General features: G+C 35.8%; 1 protein-coding gene across 1 annotated transcript in view; it reads right to left on the bottom strand.

Moving 5' to 3' along the window:
* Window positions 1-9404: 9404 nt before the first annotated feature.
* The window catches only part of LOC113501344 (mannose-binding protein C-like), an 89507-nt gene continuing 83544 nt past the window's right edge, over window positions 9405-15367 (bottom strand). The window contains exons 4-5 of the mRNA XM_026882469.1: window positions 10996-11104; window positions 9405-10322 (exon numbers count right to left, since the gene is read on the bottom strand). Coding sequence (XP_026738270.1) covers window positions 10072-10322; window positions 10996-11104 — 360 coding nt within the window. The 3' untranslated portion in view covers window positions 9405-10071. The remainder of the gene's footprint in view (window positions 10323-10995; window positions 11105-15367) is intronic.

The following is a 15367-nucleotide window of genomic DNA, read 5'->3' as shown; positions in this document are numbered from 1 at the left end:
GGAAAATTGAAAAGGTGTGTAAAAGCTATAAGATCACTAAGGGTGTATTCCCATGGAAACGGGGACCACCGAACGCTGTTTACTGAAGTCCACGCAGACGGAGTCGCGGGCAACAGCTAGTATACATATATATGTAGGTATGTAGGTAGGCCCCCTATATCATATCTCTTGGGCCCGATGGAGGCTGAGGTATGGGCGTGACAAGTTTCTTGGCTCCGTCTCGAGACGATAAATCATAAATGTATGAAGCCGAGATAAAGAATTGCAGGACAAAATGTGTATGCTTTTGTTTTTAACGTTTTACTGTATTGACAAGTTTGGGATTGTTGTGTCGTATTTAATATTTTTTTAGTGGTTATTGTTGTTGTATATATATATATACATTTTTGTCAGTTTTTACGGGTGGTAAGAAGCTAGAATGCCTGACATCGGTCCATGTAAAACAATGTATTAACCTGAATCCGGTTAAACTGGAAGCTGACATACATAGCTGAGAAAAAGCTTGGCTGATGATGAATTACTTGGATTAAAAATCAAGTTCTGATGTTGACTTTTCAGTCTTTTTCCAAAATGTTTAGCTCATCATAATAAATTAAACCCGAATTAAGTATATCTCCAACACAATAATCACTATCACATTTAGAAATCTGGTGTACCTAGCTCTAGGTGAAAAAGTGAACTTTTTTCCAAAAGTTCATCTACAAATACAACAACCAGCTTTAGCATTATCTATACTTTGTTTGTATAGCACACAAGCAATCACTCCCAGTTTCCAACGCCGGCACACAAACACGCTAACACATTACCGCGCTGTGAACCGTTCATATCACTTATTACGATCGTCACTTGTCCATCGACGCCTGAGAGGCAGAAAGCATACGAGAACCAAATGTGGCGCACACCGAACGTATGGATTGAGAGCAGTGGCGTACGTATTCTGCTAATGCTTAGTAAGTAAATGATACATTGGCTTATCGGGATCGCCCGACTAGTTTCAAACAAGATAAAATCTATAGTAAAATCTTTCAACTACCACAACTTTTTAATTGATGGACCGATTTGTATCAAACATGTCTAAAACAATCAAAATCTGTATCAAATATGCTCCGGAGTTATGGTGCCACAGACAGGCAGAAAGACAGGTCAAACTTAGAACGCCTTTTTTGCCTTAAGGAATAAAAAAAATCGGAGTCCTTTATCAAGAGCTGGCGGCGTGGGTGGGGTGGCGAGAACTGACGTCGAAGATAAGGGTTTCTATTAAGCCTAAATGAGCGATTAGATGCAGAATCGATACACAGTGACAACTGCCTTACAAATGGAAATAAATGGCAAGTACTGCTGAAGCTTTCAAGATCGAAATTATACAGCAACAATTACAATGAGCTAGACCTTAGACGATAAGTAACGTGCAAATAATGAAAACACCTACATCGATATACGTAACTAGGTATACCTACCTTCTCAAAATATGTCATAACAAAACTATTTCCATAGCAGAATAGGGCCTCAGGTATCGTTTAGTATCGTGCTAACAACACCCAGCAACCGCTCCTTGCCTCGCCAAAGGGAAAGAAAGTATTTGTATTTACCTTTGCCAGTGATTTTCCTTTGAAAACTCTCCCATTTAATGGATGAGTAACGGAAGGAGCATGCTGTAGTTGTAATGAGTTGCAATGAGTTTATTTTGTTAAAATGTTGTTCGAAGCGAAACATTTAAAAATTAACGTAATGGTTGTAGGTGTCGAGATTTTAGTTCTCAATGAATTCGTTTCAAAAGGCAAAAAGCATAAAGTTAAATTACCAAATGAATGGCAAATAAGCATGTAGATTAACAAAAATGAAATGGAAACTGGCTTCATTAAGCGGATGTTTTTTTTTGTATTAATAATATGCTTGATTCATAAACTGTAGTCAGCGTCTTTAGAACAACTGAATCGATTTTGAAAAATAACGTTCAGTGAAGTTAGGAACGACTATAACTTTGTTTATCACCTACAAAATAAATAAATATGCGGGTGAAACCGCGAGACTAAGGCAGTAAATAAAACAGTCTCGGGAACAAACCCATGTAAAAATACAATTGAAAGTAATTTAAAAGTCCCCGTAGTCAGTTGCAAAAGATTTTAATCCTCACTGAATCAGAGCCATGATTTTATAATAGACTACAATGTCAAAGACTTGCTTTTCCTTTTGACGTTGGCAGCACTGGCAAATTGCAGCCAGCAGGCATTATCCATTGCTTCAGATATAAATGAAGGAAGACTGAAAAAAAAGCGAAATGTAACTCCTAATTATAGCCTTTTCATAGCTGGCTTGTTGCTCACTCGTTAGTGAGTTTTGTATTAAAATGAGGTGCTTTTGTATATGATAATAATTAATGATTTTCGTTGTGTCTCGTGCTGTTTGGTGCATTAAAAGTATGGAACTGGATGCGTTAATAAACTATTCCTTTGATTCGCAAATTTAAAATTATAAAATTCAAAAGAAATAAAAGCAATTACTTTTCCACGTGCCTTCATATTTTCATCATTTCAAATAATAGATAAGTGCTGTCACATGCACTGACTATATATTTTATAAAAAAATGAGTATGAAGGCAGTTTGCTGGCTGGTCTACAAGGGCATGATTTAGGTTTTTAACTACCTATATGTTATTAAAAAATACAAAATAAGACTGAAAAGAATCTACTATAGTACCTATAGTATATACATGTATGCATATAAGTAAGTTGCCCCCAAAACTTATTCAGTCAGTAAGTAATTTCGCTATACACTACATTGAGACGTAGGTAAGGGCTGGCAATAGCTATGAGAAATGACTCGTTTCGTTGTTGATGAGGTTTTTAACGAGCGCCGAGCGGCCATATTGCGGCCACCATCCAATTAATTCGTAACATCTATTTATTTTGGCAATTTTATTTTGTTTCCTCTTTGTGTAATCGTGTTTAAATGTCGTTTGCCATTTTATGTCTTGCTAATAGATTGAGGAATTGTTTTTCTTGTGTGTTAGCGAAGTCGTATGTTTTTCTTAGCTGCGGTTTTGTTAGGTTAGTGTTTTCTTGAAAGTGCAATTAAATAGAATCAGTACAGTAACTCTAGGTGTTTATCCGAGAGTATAGACGATTTTTGGGGATCCGTAACCAAAGTTTAAAAACGTTAAAAACACAACGTTATTGCCATGGCTCCGATGTTTGTCCGTCCAGATTTTACCATACCGTATCTCATTAACTTGTTATTGTTAAAACCTACAGTTAAAATTTTCAAAGATTATGTATTTCTGCAGCCTCTCCTGCAACAAATAATGATAATCAAAATAGCGCTTAAGAATAAACTTTTACAGTCATTTAAAGGTGACCATTTTCTTTTGGTGATATGTTTTTCTTACTTATCTTGCTATCCACAAAAGTTATTATAATACGTCTACTGGTACCTATTGTTTAAGACCTCAAATGAAACACCATTAGAACGCAATTGATTGATGAAAGAGTAACATTACAAGGGCAATCAAATTTTTGACCTTACTATAATAAAATGACCTAACGATTCGATAGCGTGTTTCGTTTAATTCATACTTTAGTGCCTTGCCTTGCTGACTGTACGTGAATATTTTGGTAATTATAAGACTAAAGGGGTGGTACCGTCACCAAAAAAATAGGTTTACTCAGTAAAGTTTTTAAACTGATTCAGGTAGGTGAGTTGCCGTTATGTTTTATCGTAACTTAATAATTTTAAAGCTTAAAGTATAGATATGACGTGTAAGAATATATTTTTTTATGGTTCCCTACCGAAACGGCATAAATCTGGCTGGCTGTCCGGCCGTCATCAGAATGTATGTCATAAATCAAACTCCAGATCTCTCAATCTGCACTTGACCGTTATTTTTAGACAATTCACTGAAATATATTGCAAATTAGGTACTTACTACCTAAATCTAATTTTGATATTGACTTTAAAGAAGACAATTACTATACACAGAGTAATCAAAATAATAGTACACATCCATAACTTTTCCACAATTATATTCCTTTTGTCCCAGTTACTTCGACTTTTCACCACAACGTGTAACACTATTACCATTTACTTATCTTTGGAAACAAATAGCCTACCCATGACCAACGCTAAGATTAAAAACAAATCTGTTATGCTCTCTTAAAACTTTATTTAACGCTGATGGATAGGTCAGAAACCCTTGAAAAGTAATCTTTTATAAGTTACCCTGATTCGTTTCAGTAGGTCAACGACCGCGTGTTTATAAGGGTCGGTATAAACATGGCTACGCGGCAGTTTTTCTGATTTCCCGAGCGAACCTTAATCTTTGGTAACTGATACTAAAGTGGTTTATTTTTAAATTGGGACGTTTTGTTGGTCATCTTATATTACGAATTAACAATGATAAAATAGATGGAAAATGTTATAAAATACACGAATAGACAGAGGTTGGCTGGCATACACTTATGCTATCAAAAAGTAAAGTAATTATGTACCTAGTTCTCAATTATGTAGTGACTGTAAAACCAGATTAAAACAAAATTTCAAAGAAAATACAATTTATACAAAATACAAACAAATATATTCTAACAAACACCCAAACAGAATAATCTCTGATCTAACTATATCTGTCTGCCCCCAAGGCGTTCAAACCTTGTACTGCAATAAATTTATTCAACATTCACACCAAACACAACCTTAAATCAACGTCATAGAGTTCTATTTACATTGGGGTTGGTAATGATGAATGAAACAGTGGCTTGGCTTAGGGGCATGGCTGGGAGCGTTGCGGAAATGACGCGACTTGAGGGTGCAGTGACGGACCGGAGAGCTGACACACGAATTTACAGGATTACGATCTCCTTTGTACTGGTGAAATGATTTTGTAGATTTGGTGTAAGCTTTTTAATTTGTATACACTTTTGAAGTGTTTCTTGTGCTGAGAAATTGACAAGTAATATTTAGACTATCGTGTCGTTAATAGAATACTCTCGAATGTATAAACATGACACAGATGTGAGTCGCTTGACTAAACGAAAGGGAATGGGCATTTTATACAGTTTTTTACGCCACAGGCAGTAGAAATGAAACTCCATCACTATCTATTATGTTACGATTGCCCAAAATGTAGTGTTTACATTCATATTTTCGTTAATTTCTTTACTCCATTACAACATTTGAACGCCTTAATCATCGTGATCGTGATACTAAAATCAATTTAAATTACACAGGCTTTAGACGTTTCGCTGATAATTTTAGTTACTTTAAAATCTTTGGAGAAAGCTGTCGTGAAATATATATTTTTTAGTTATCTGTCTTTCTTTATTTCTTTTTGTGTTTCCTTTATTTCGGTTCTTGCATTTTACACTTAAGTACAAGCTGGCGCTCTAATAATATCCAGTATATAACAATATTTCTTTTGGTTATGTGTCTTTCTTTATTTCTTTTTCTGTTTTCTTTATTTGCTTCTTGCATTTTATACAAACGGGCGCTCTAATAATACCCAGTGTATAAGCAGCTTAGTTATATAACCGTATATTACTTAGAAATTGCAAGTGTAGGGCGGGGGCGGGCGGATACCGTTGGGCGGCAGTGACTTCCGCTCACACTGAGCCTCTGATAACTGAACACCTACCTTGTGTATTTAAAGTTTAGTTTCTGTAGAAATTCTGAAATGGAATGGAATATTTTGTATTTGACTTTGTTATATATAAAAAACTAGCTTTTCGCCCGCGTCGAGGTCGGTTCTATCGCATTTCCAAGAGAACTCTTCAAAAGTCCGGGATAAAAACTATCATAGGTTCTTTCTCAAGGTCAACTCTATCTCTGTACCAAATTTCATTAAAATCAGTTCAGTGGTTTTGACGTGAAAGCGTAACAGATAGACAGACAGACAGGCAGAGTTACTTTCGCATTTATAATATTAGTAGGGAATAGTAGGGATAGTATTGCAAACTCAATTAAGAATATTATTTTTATAATATTTATCTCTCTTTTTCTCTGAGTTGTTCCCGTTGATATTTTCTGGTTTCCATAAGGCTTGGCTACTCAAACGTGTTAACTTATCATCGAACAAATGACATTGAGGCATTCTTAAGTCATACTGAAATATAACACAAGCCAACTCTAACATGAACACCTAACATAGTAAACAGATAGTGCACCTGACTTTACTCAAGCTCTCGGACTATCCTATCCCTTGGAGTGTCTTCTCTTTGACATAACGCTGCTGTCAAAAATCAGTTTACGCGAATTTTGGTCGAGTATAGTTCATGAATAGGACTTAGTCAAAAACTTAAATGTCAATTCCATCACGACGATATAAATATATTTATTTTCAACGAAATAGAATGTCATAGTATGTCGCCTTGACAACATTACTGACGTTCCAAAAGAACCCATTTATGATCAAATTAACTATTAAACTTTAAGCTAACCGCACACCACAACAGTTAATCCAACACGACCACCGGATATTTAATTAATCATAACAAAACCGAATTTAATTGGAAAAATAAAATTGCAAATTCAATAAATAAAGCGTCGTTCAAATAATAACTATGATTCTCGCAGCGGCGCGCCGGTGAACTCTATGTGAAGGGCGCAAGGCTTCACCAGACACGTGACTTGGTTATTAATAAGTTCGGAACCACGTGCTTCAACCCCCACTTACCTCCCCGCTTCCCTATCCCCAACCCTTACCAAAAACCCACCACGACAACTGAAAGTGACATTATTGAAGTTGTTTAAGCGGGACAGCGCTATACACGGCATATACGTCGTCTCTTTCCCACAACTCCATTAATTTCAGTTTAAGACGTGGTGGTAGGCCCCCAGTCCTTTCATTTGCATACACCACCCGCGAGGAGGCGGACGCATGAAATTTTCAGGAAATAACGGCCAGGTGGGTACGTAAGTTTGTCGTAGAAATTTGCAGCCGAGTGGAAAATTAAAAATACATCGCAAATGTAAGTTTATGATTTTAAAGCTGATTGTCTGGTGTGAAAAAGTAGGGCTGTTTAACGTAATATTTATGTTTAGAGGATGGAATGTGCTGTTCGTGCTTTTTTTATTTAGTGCATGAAAAAATAAAATGAAAGTATTTAAACAGATGACTGTTGCAATGGATAATTTGTATTTCAGGTTTGGACGACTTATTTACTTAATTCTTCTTCATTTGTTTTAGTGCCCATGCAGCATTTTCTTGACCTTATTTAAAAAAAAGTACTGATCTATCGACAAAGTGTTGTGCTTTCTCTTTACTCTACTTTACCGCATAGTTCCTAGTCTATTAGACACTTCTGCTAGTGATATATGTGTAGGAGCTTCTGGTAACTTGTACTTATTCAGTACTAGCTGTTGCCCGCGACTTCGTCCGCGTGGTTAGAAGATATAAGTTATAATTTATACCTGCCTTCTATCTATCTATCTGCATTCTATCTATCTTGTAGGATTCAGTCAGCGTTTGCAATGTAAGCGCAAAAAATTTGTTTTTTTACGACCTCACATTAGAAACCTCAAAAATTGTAGCCGATGTGTTATTCTGATGTATAAGCTATATTGTGGTAAAGTTTCATTCAAATCCATTCAGTAGTTTTTACGTGAAAGAGTAACAAACATCCATACATCCATACTTACAAACTTTCGCCTTTATAATAGTAGTAGGATCGTTAAAATTTCTTGAAATACATAGCCCTCCTATGTCTTTTCGCAATCAAATCTTGCTCATGTTTTTAGCTGAAACTTCATAGAGCTGGTCTGATGCTAGAGCTGGAAGCTGGCTATAGAAGCCACTATGTAAAGCAACACAGCCCACTCAAGTTTGTAATAGTTTGAATCTTCAACTTAGCAAATAAGTAGAAAAACAATCCCAGTACTAAAATATATATTTTTAATATCATGCAACATTAATATGTGAATAAAATTGATAAGACAGTTACGTTATCCATTCGGCTTTCCGTGAAACTCGAAATCGTATAACAGTTGCATGCCCAATTTATTTGATACCGAGGAGGATCCGGAAGCCATTTTATTGTTATTGGCTCTCTAAGACGCAGTCATAACGTGCCGAGAACTAGGGTTATTGTAGCTGGACTGGTCGTAACTATTGCTAAATGATTGCTATTCTCACAACGTGTATTGTAGCGTTTTAAAGCGGATTTGCTTTGGCTTTTTTTTGGAGGCAGTGTTTCGTTTGTCTTTTGTCGTTTATTTGCAGGGTTTGGAGAAGGAGAGCTGATGATCGAGCTCAGTACCATGGCTTGGGAAAAGCCTGTGTCCAGTAGAGAACGGAGGAGGGCTCATGATGTGTTATCGCAAAATAAATTTTGGGAAAATACGGGGCACTAGTACTGGACTCTGCTGTAAAACAATGTATTTAATTTTCATGTTGTTAGGGATCCGTACCTAAAGGGTAATATCGGAACTCTGTTACTGAGGCTCCATTGTCTATCCGTCTGTTATCAGGCTGTATCTTATGTATAACTATCTAGACAGTTGACATTTTCACAGATGATGTATTCCTGTTGCAACAAACGAAACTAATATAAATATAAATTTGTAGTTACCTATCCCCAATATTGTTTGTCATCCCACCGATTTCTTTTTTTACTGATCCTTCAGTGTCTTGAGCCCGACTTGCATTTGACCAGTTTTATTATAATTTTGTATTTTAAATTTCCTAAATGGAAAGTCTGAACAGACTACTACAACCTAAGATCACTATGCAATAAAAATATAACAAATAATATTCACAACTTTCACACAATACACCTGTTAACGAAATTCATCATAAAGCGGAACTTCTCGAAGAAATACGATATAGTTATTGCTGTGTAACTCTCCAGTACTGGGAAGAGGCGTGAAAATGATCGCCACACAGCTTCGCTCCCCCGATGCAGTTTAATGCTGAGTGACACCTTTTTATGAAGGCGCTGTGGCGCATGTTACAATTTCCGTCGCCTCTTTATTACGAACATTGCGAGGATATAAACCGTTTTGTTTTGTGTGTATAGTGTAACGTTATTTCTGATGTTTTTAAGATCTGGCTGTCTTAAAATGTAATAATATAAAATGATTTCTTAGGTTTGTTATCAAATGGTTTTCAGAATAAATAAATGGATTACGATTGTTGTTGGTGTTTTATTATTTGTATTGATAATAGGTGAGTGTCGGAGATAGGTCCTCATCTAAAACCCACTGTGTGCGTTGTGTCGCAGGTTTGATCCCCAAGTATGACAATCCGTTCTGTGTCCACGAATGCTTGTTCTGTGTCTGGCTGTCTTTTAAAGTCAAGTAACTTGAATGTCTGTAGAGCCGTCCTTAGAGTAGAATCGTTTAAAAAAAAGATGTCTTAATCTCAATACTACATTAAAGTATATTATATTGTTATAGTTTAAGCAAATAAAACACAATGAAATATTTTAAAGAGTTTTATTGTCTGTACTTATGACTATTTTATACATTTATTCCTAAGGTAACTATAGTTTATTTACCCACTATGTTTGACTATGGACACGGCGTGTCCCTTTGAGCTACCGCTCGTAGGTTCATCATAAGATCATTAGGCAGTGATCGTTGCAACAATTTTGTATTGCAAAATAATGTCTCAATATTCAGATCTGTGTTTTAAACCCTTACCAAAACGACTTAATTCGAGTCGTAAATAAAAAAATAAATAAACAAATATTAACGTACTGTTAACTAGCTATACTGACCAAAAGATGGTTAAGTTATATCAATATTATTATGAAAAAAAAACAAAGTTACCAATGGTTTTAATACAAGGAGTTACAAACAAAATGTCGGCTAACGCATTCATTTTGTTCTAGCATTCATATTACCATTTGTCCTAAGTCACTTAGATATTTGATCTGTAAATTAATTTAGAACAATTTGATAGCTACGTTTTGTAGAGATCACGTAACTTGGTGTTTTTTTTTTAATATTGGTCAGAACCTAGTTTTCTAAAAACTATCACAATTTTAAAATAATCGGGCAGGCGTAGCTGCTGGCAATGTATACAAATGGCGGTATCTAGCACACTATACAATCACACAACTATTGCCATCTAGCGGTGACCCGTCAATCGGATCGCACTTCGCAGATGAAGTACGTCTCGAAGGAGCAAGGGGAGTCGTTCCACTTGAGACCCTTGTCGTCTCTGTTCCACAGTTCGAGGCAGTTCTCTTCTTCTCCGTTCTCGTAGCGGAAGTTGTTGGGCTCCCCGGCGTTCCAGTTCACGAAGGTGAGGGGTCTGCCGTTGGCCATCCAGAAGAAGTTGCCTTCCTCCGCTAAGTCAGTACCAGATGTCCAAAAGTGCTCGCGCCCGTAACCTGGAGAGCATAAAAGTTAACCTTAGGATTTTAATTTTATTTAGAAGTCTTTGGGACCTAGGTGTGACACTTTTTGGTAATCTTAAAAAATATGAAGTCAATTATCCATTCAAGCAAAACAAAGCTCTTTTAAGTAAGTTCTCATTATTATTTTTTCAATTTTAGTTTATGTGACAAAATATACGTGTCACGCAATATAATTTACATCCGAAAAATCACGATTTAAAATACTAATATTCAATTAATACCACGTTTTATTAAAATGCAATCGATAGCATAATTTTATGCCACGTTTTGGTACTGATATAGTTCGTATGAAATTCAACAACGGCTGTTAATAATATCATTGTCTGCTAAGTGAATGTTTGTCCTTGATGTATCGGGAAAAAAGGAATTGGACAACATGACGTCGAGGAATCGAGAGGCAATTAAAGCAATATGTGGGGATACAAAAACGGAATGGTTTGAGGTAAGGTCTGCAAAAAGACCTAAAAATCGATATATCCATGTTGGTGCACTAGTTATAGATGACACAAACTCATTGTCCTAGCCTTTTCCCAACTTTGTTGTGGTCGGCATCCATCCCAACCAGATGCAGCTAAATACCAGAGTTACATCGATAAAATCAAAAGAAAGTCTCTCAAAATTAATGTACTTTTTTCCAAGATCTTACCAGAGTCCTTAACGTACTGCTCGAGCTTGTCATTCTCCTGTTGCGAAGAGATGGAAGCCAGGTGCATGCCGTGGAACCTGCAGTATTGTTGAGCCTTGAACCAGTTCGCCTGCAACAAAATGTATACCGTATAACTATTGGGATAGACCATTCCGTTGGTATTTTAGAACACCTTTTCCCCTCACTAGAAAGAAGTTCAGGAGGATTTCCAACGGGTCAAAAAATAAGGATCCTGATCATATGATGCAGACTAAGATTGATTTACATTTTCGCATTGATTGTGATTGTGTATCTCAACTTGGGGTATTTAAACTAAGGATACTTGCTTTTATAATAGGCATATGTTGCATCCAGGTATGTTCAATGCAATAGTTTGAAACACATGACTAATGACCAAAGCCTGTTCAATTATTATCGAATGCCATGTTCCATTCATTCGTCGTTTTTGTAGTACCACACTAGGGTACCTCATCGAATACAAAGTCAATTCAAGAATTTAAAATGGAATCGTTGAACTTGGGATTTACACCAATGTTACCGAATCATTGAAAGTATACGCATGCGCACTACGGAAGCCGCATACTAACTAGGTTAGCAGAACAAAAGCGGTTTACCGACGTACGACACGCAGGTTTCTGCGGTTTACTTGTTCTATACCTGTCTTAATTAATATTCTAGGTGTGAGAGCGGGACAGCGCACTACACGGTGTAGAGTGGCATCTCTCTCTACTGCAATAATATTATTTTAAGACGTGGTGGCAGACAATATATTCTAGACTTTTAAAGTAAATCAATTTATTTGATGGTGCCGATTGCATGACAATAGCATATAAAGTCGTAATTGGTTTTTGTTCATTGTTGAAGATGGAATTTGTGTTTTGACATTATATGGTAATATTTATTTCAAGAAAGAGATAGCGCTATATGTTAATATGCTGCATCTCCGTCACAATTATTTTTCTTCATTATAACTTCAGATACTGGATGTGTTTATTATTCTATTTGATTGCGTTTGCTTTTATTGATAACTTGACACTTAAGTAAACTCGTATTAGCTTTGTAAAGCGATTCATGAGACTCTTGTATTGAGAACCTACTCTTAGAACCACTAGCTGGTCTATAAGTCTGCATATAGATATAGACTTGTTCAAGAACCAGATGTTTTAGCTTGTCTTGGCACACTTTCTTCTGTATCTAGGTCCCAATAAACATAAAGGGTTCTAGGCACTATCTATCTCGAATATTTCGTTCAAGTACCTTTATTTCATTGTAAAATTTTAAATAAAGGCTCAACTCGAATGCCAATGCTCTTATTGGAGATTAACTGTACCCTCGACTTCGACCGCGTGGAATTTCATAAATGTTTATTTTTTCATAGCAAAAGTAGCTTAAGTTACTCCTTGTTCCATTAGCTACCTTCCAACAAAAGCCCCGCTAAAATCGATTCAGCCATTTCAGAGATTAGCCGGAACAAACAGACAGACAAAAATTCTAAATAACGTTATTTTGGTGTGTGTGCCGTCTAAATTTCCATATTAAAATGTAAATGTATGTCGTAAAAAACGGTTATCTTAATATTACAAACAGACACTCCAACTTTATGCATTGCATATATGCAACAATTTGAAAATAATAAAATAACTTCAATTCGTATACAATAGGCATATTGCTGGCGCCAACACATACCTGCCATCTGTTCACGTGTCAATCACACCTCCACGCAAACATTACTCATGGTACGAACACAAAAACAAATGAACGTCACACTGCACACATTTCATTCATTTCGTAATGTCACATGAATAATCAAAGGCTAAGATACAGATTGCAAAATATTTACATTCATAGTAATTAAAATAGGCCTTGAACATCCGATGACGTTAGGATCTAACTGTCATATCAACAAGAATTTTAAATATATTGGTCATCAATAGATTTGGCTACTAAAGATAGGAAGAGTGAAATGTTTTATGCATGTTAAATGTCAAAATTTCACTAGAAGTAGACGTTAGCCAAATTTATTTACAGATAGTATTTAGAATAAGAGCGAAATTACTGCGAGTTCTGTGCGTTGTAAACTCTTCACGAATAAACAGCTGGACTAATTTTGATAATACCTTGCCTATACCTTGAATTATCCCATGATCATCTTTTAGCAGCTTTCAACATTCATACGGGCAAAACCGCGTGCACAAACTAGTGACGTCGTAATTTATAAGTGATGGCTGAACCCCACCTACATTGACGTCAGGTTTTGGAAAACGAAAGTGTTGTAACCTACAACCGGTATTCAATACTCATCCTCGTTTAATTAGGCTGTTATTAACGAAATTCAATTTGTGTAAGAGATTTATATATCCGGGTAGAAAAACCTGTGATTAATATCGATTAGGAAATGCTTGATGGTCATTCGGTAACTTTTTATAATGCCTGTTCTTGAGCATTCAAGGGTCGTTGCTAGTGTTGAAGGGAGATGTTAATACGCGCTTTTTAGTGCCCTGTCTCACTTACACAATGACAATTGTCTTCATAAAGCATAAAGTAAACTTTATAAACGCAAATCTTATACTCGAATATTTTTTTAACAACAAAATCATTGACACCAACTGCAAATAAAAAGTACTGGGCGTAGTTTGATGAAATTTTGCAGCAAATGACAGCTATTTAACGTAAAATGAAAAAATAATTAACAAACTCTGTTTAGCTAGACTGAAGTTCATAAGAAAAATACGAATTAAGAATCTCCACCTTTTTGAAGTCTCATGAAAAAAGTCAAAAACTTCACCAGAATTTTAGTTTGTTTGGTACTTCTTTGATGTTGCTCTCCAAAATTATGAATAAATCCCAGTTCCCTAAATCTCCCCATATTACAGCTGACTTAAACTATCAAACGAATACACTCGTGCACGATAGTCTACTGCTTATCCCGTTAAGTCACTCAAGCGTGATGATACACAAGCTTTCCTTTGGCAAATCAGTTGCTGCATGAATGAATTGCGAAGGAGGCTTAATTTAACATCGATTATGACTACAAATACGTCTTCAGTTTATTTATTTATAACGCTTCGGGCGATACTTAAATAGTTAATTAGTATGCGTAAGGCAGTATGCACACCCATGTTAAATGTAAGAATAGAAATACTCAAACTTATGGGAATGAACCAAACTTGTCCGGTCACATTTGAGTGATTGGCCAGCGTTAGCTTTCGTGTGTCATTGTAATTGTAAACTGTGTTCTACATTATACGCATAATATAGGTATAAGAAGCTTTTTTTTTCGGCGCGATTTTCTGTCTGACAGCTATTTTATTCTTAACATTTTACACAAACCTTTGAATGCAATTGCTAGCTCAAGCATAATAGGTTTAAGAATTAAAAATTGGGCTGAAACTTAGCGCTAATCGCTATTTCTTGACCACAGCACTTCGTGATGCCGTGAAGGATGATCGACACAGGGTGTGATCTTTTAATTTTTTGCCTTATTTAAACAAATTAATTTCAATTTGCTGTATTTGCTCTGGTGTAGAGCTCGCCTTATATGGCAAGAATGTATGGTATACGTCATGACCATCGCGATAAATTATGATAAAAAATATGATTGGCGAAAGTTTGAAAGCGTAAGTAAGTTCCGATGTATAATTTAAAATATAATTGTAGCTACATACATGTATAAATATTGGTTTCTGAAACTGGTTTAGACTTTAGGTGTTAATGTTTGTATAACATGTCTAGATTTTTTGTTGGTGTTTATCGCGGTTGTATGTTATTATGAATTTTGTTTATTAGAGTAAAGAGTGATGTTTAGTTTGAATTGAGGTAACTATTTATGTAATCACGCCTGTTATTTTCGGAGGTAAGTAGAGGTTAAATGCCGATTTTTAATAAAGATAACCTGTTTTTTATTATTCGACTAGTGTTGTAACATAATTTCCCAAAAAAGAGGAGTAATGTGTCTGGATTCGTCGGACATGGTGTTGTGACGCAACTTGGGTGAGGCCTATCCAGCAGTGAACCTTGATAGGCTGATATGATTAATAGATTGATACAATAACATTTACGGGTGTTCCTATGAATCTCAACCAAGTATGGCAAGGGCCAAAAAGTGTCAACATTTTGAGCGACTGCGTTATCTCTCCTGATAAACATACAAATAATTTCCACACTCAAAACTATTCAGCATTTGATAGTAACATGTCCAAAGTACAGTAAATTTATTCAAGCAGGATTAATGGGTAGGACAAGACAATGTTTACACCTTTGTACATTGTACTCACATAACTCATGGGCTTATGAAACGAGACCCACTTTCTCTAGCATTGGAATAGTTTGTACTGACGAACTACGAACATCTGTCGTATAATGACTTAACGTA

Source organism: Trichoplusia ni, chromosome 15 (assembly GCF_003590095.1).
Source record: "Trichoplusia ni isolate ovarian cell line Hi5 chromosome 15, tn1, whole genome shotgun sequence".
Taxonomy (NCBI): Eukaryota; Metazoa; Arthropoda; class Insecta; order Lepidoptera; family Noctuidae; genus Trichoplusia; species Trichoplusia ni.
This window is presented reverse-complemented; position numbering and strand designations above follow the sequence as displayed.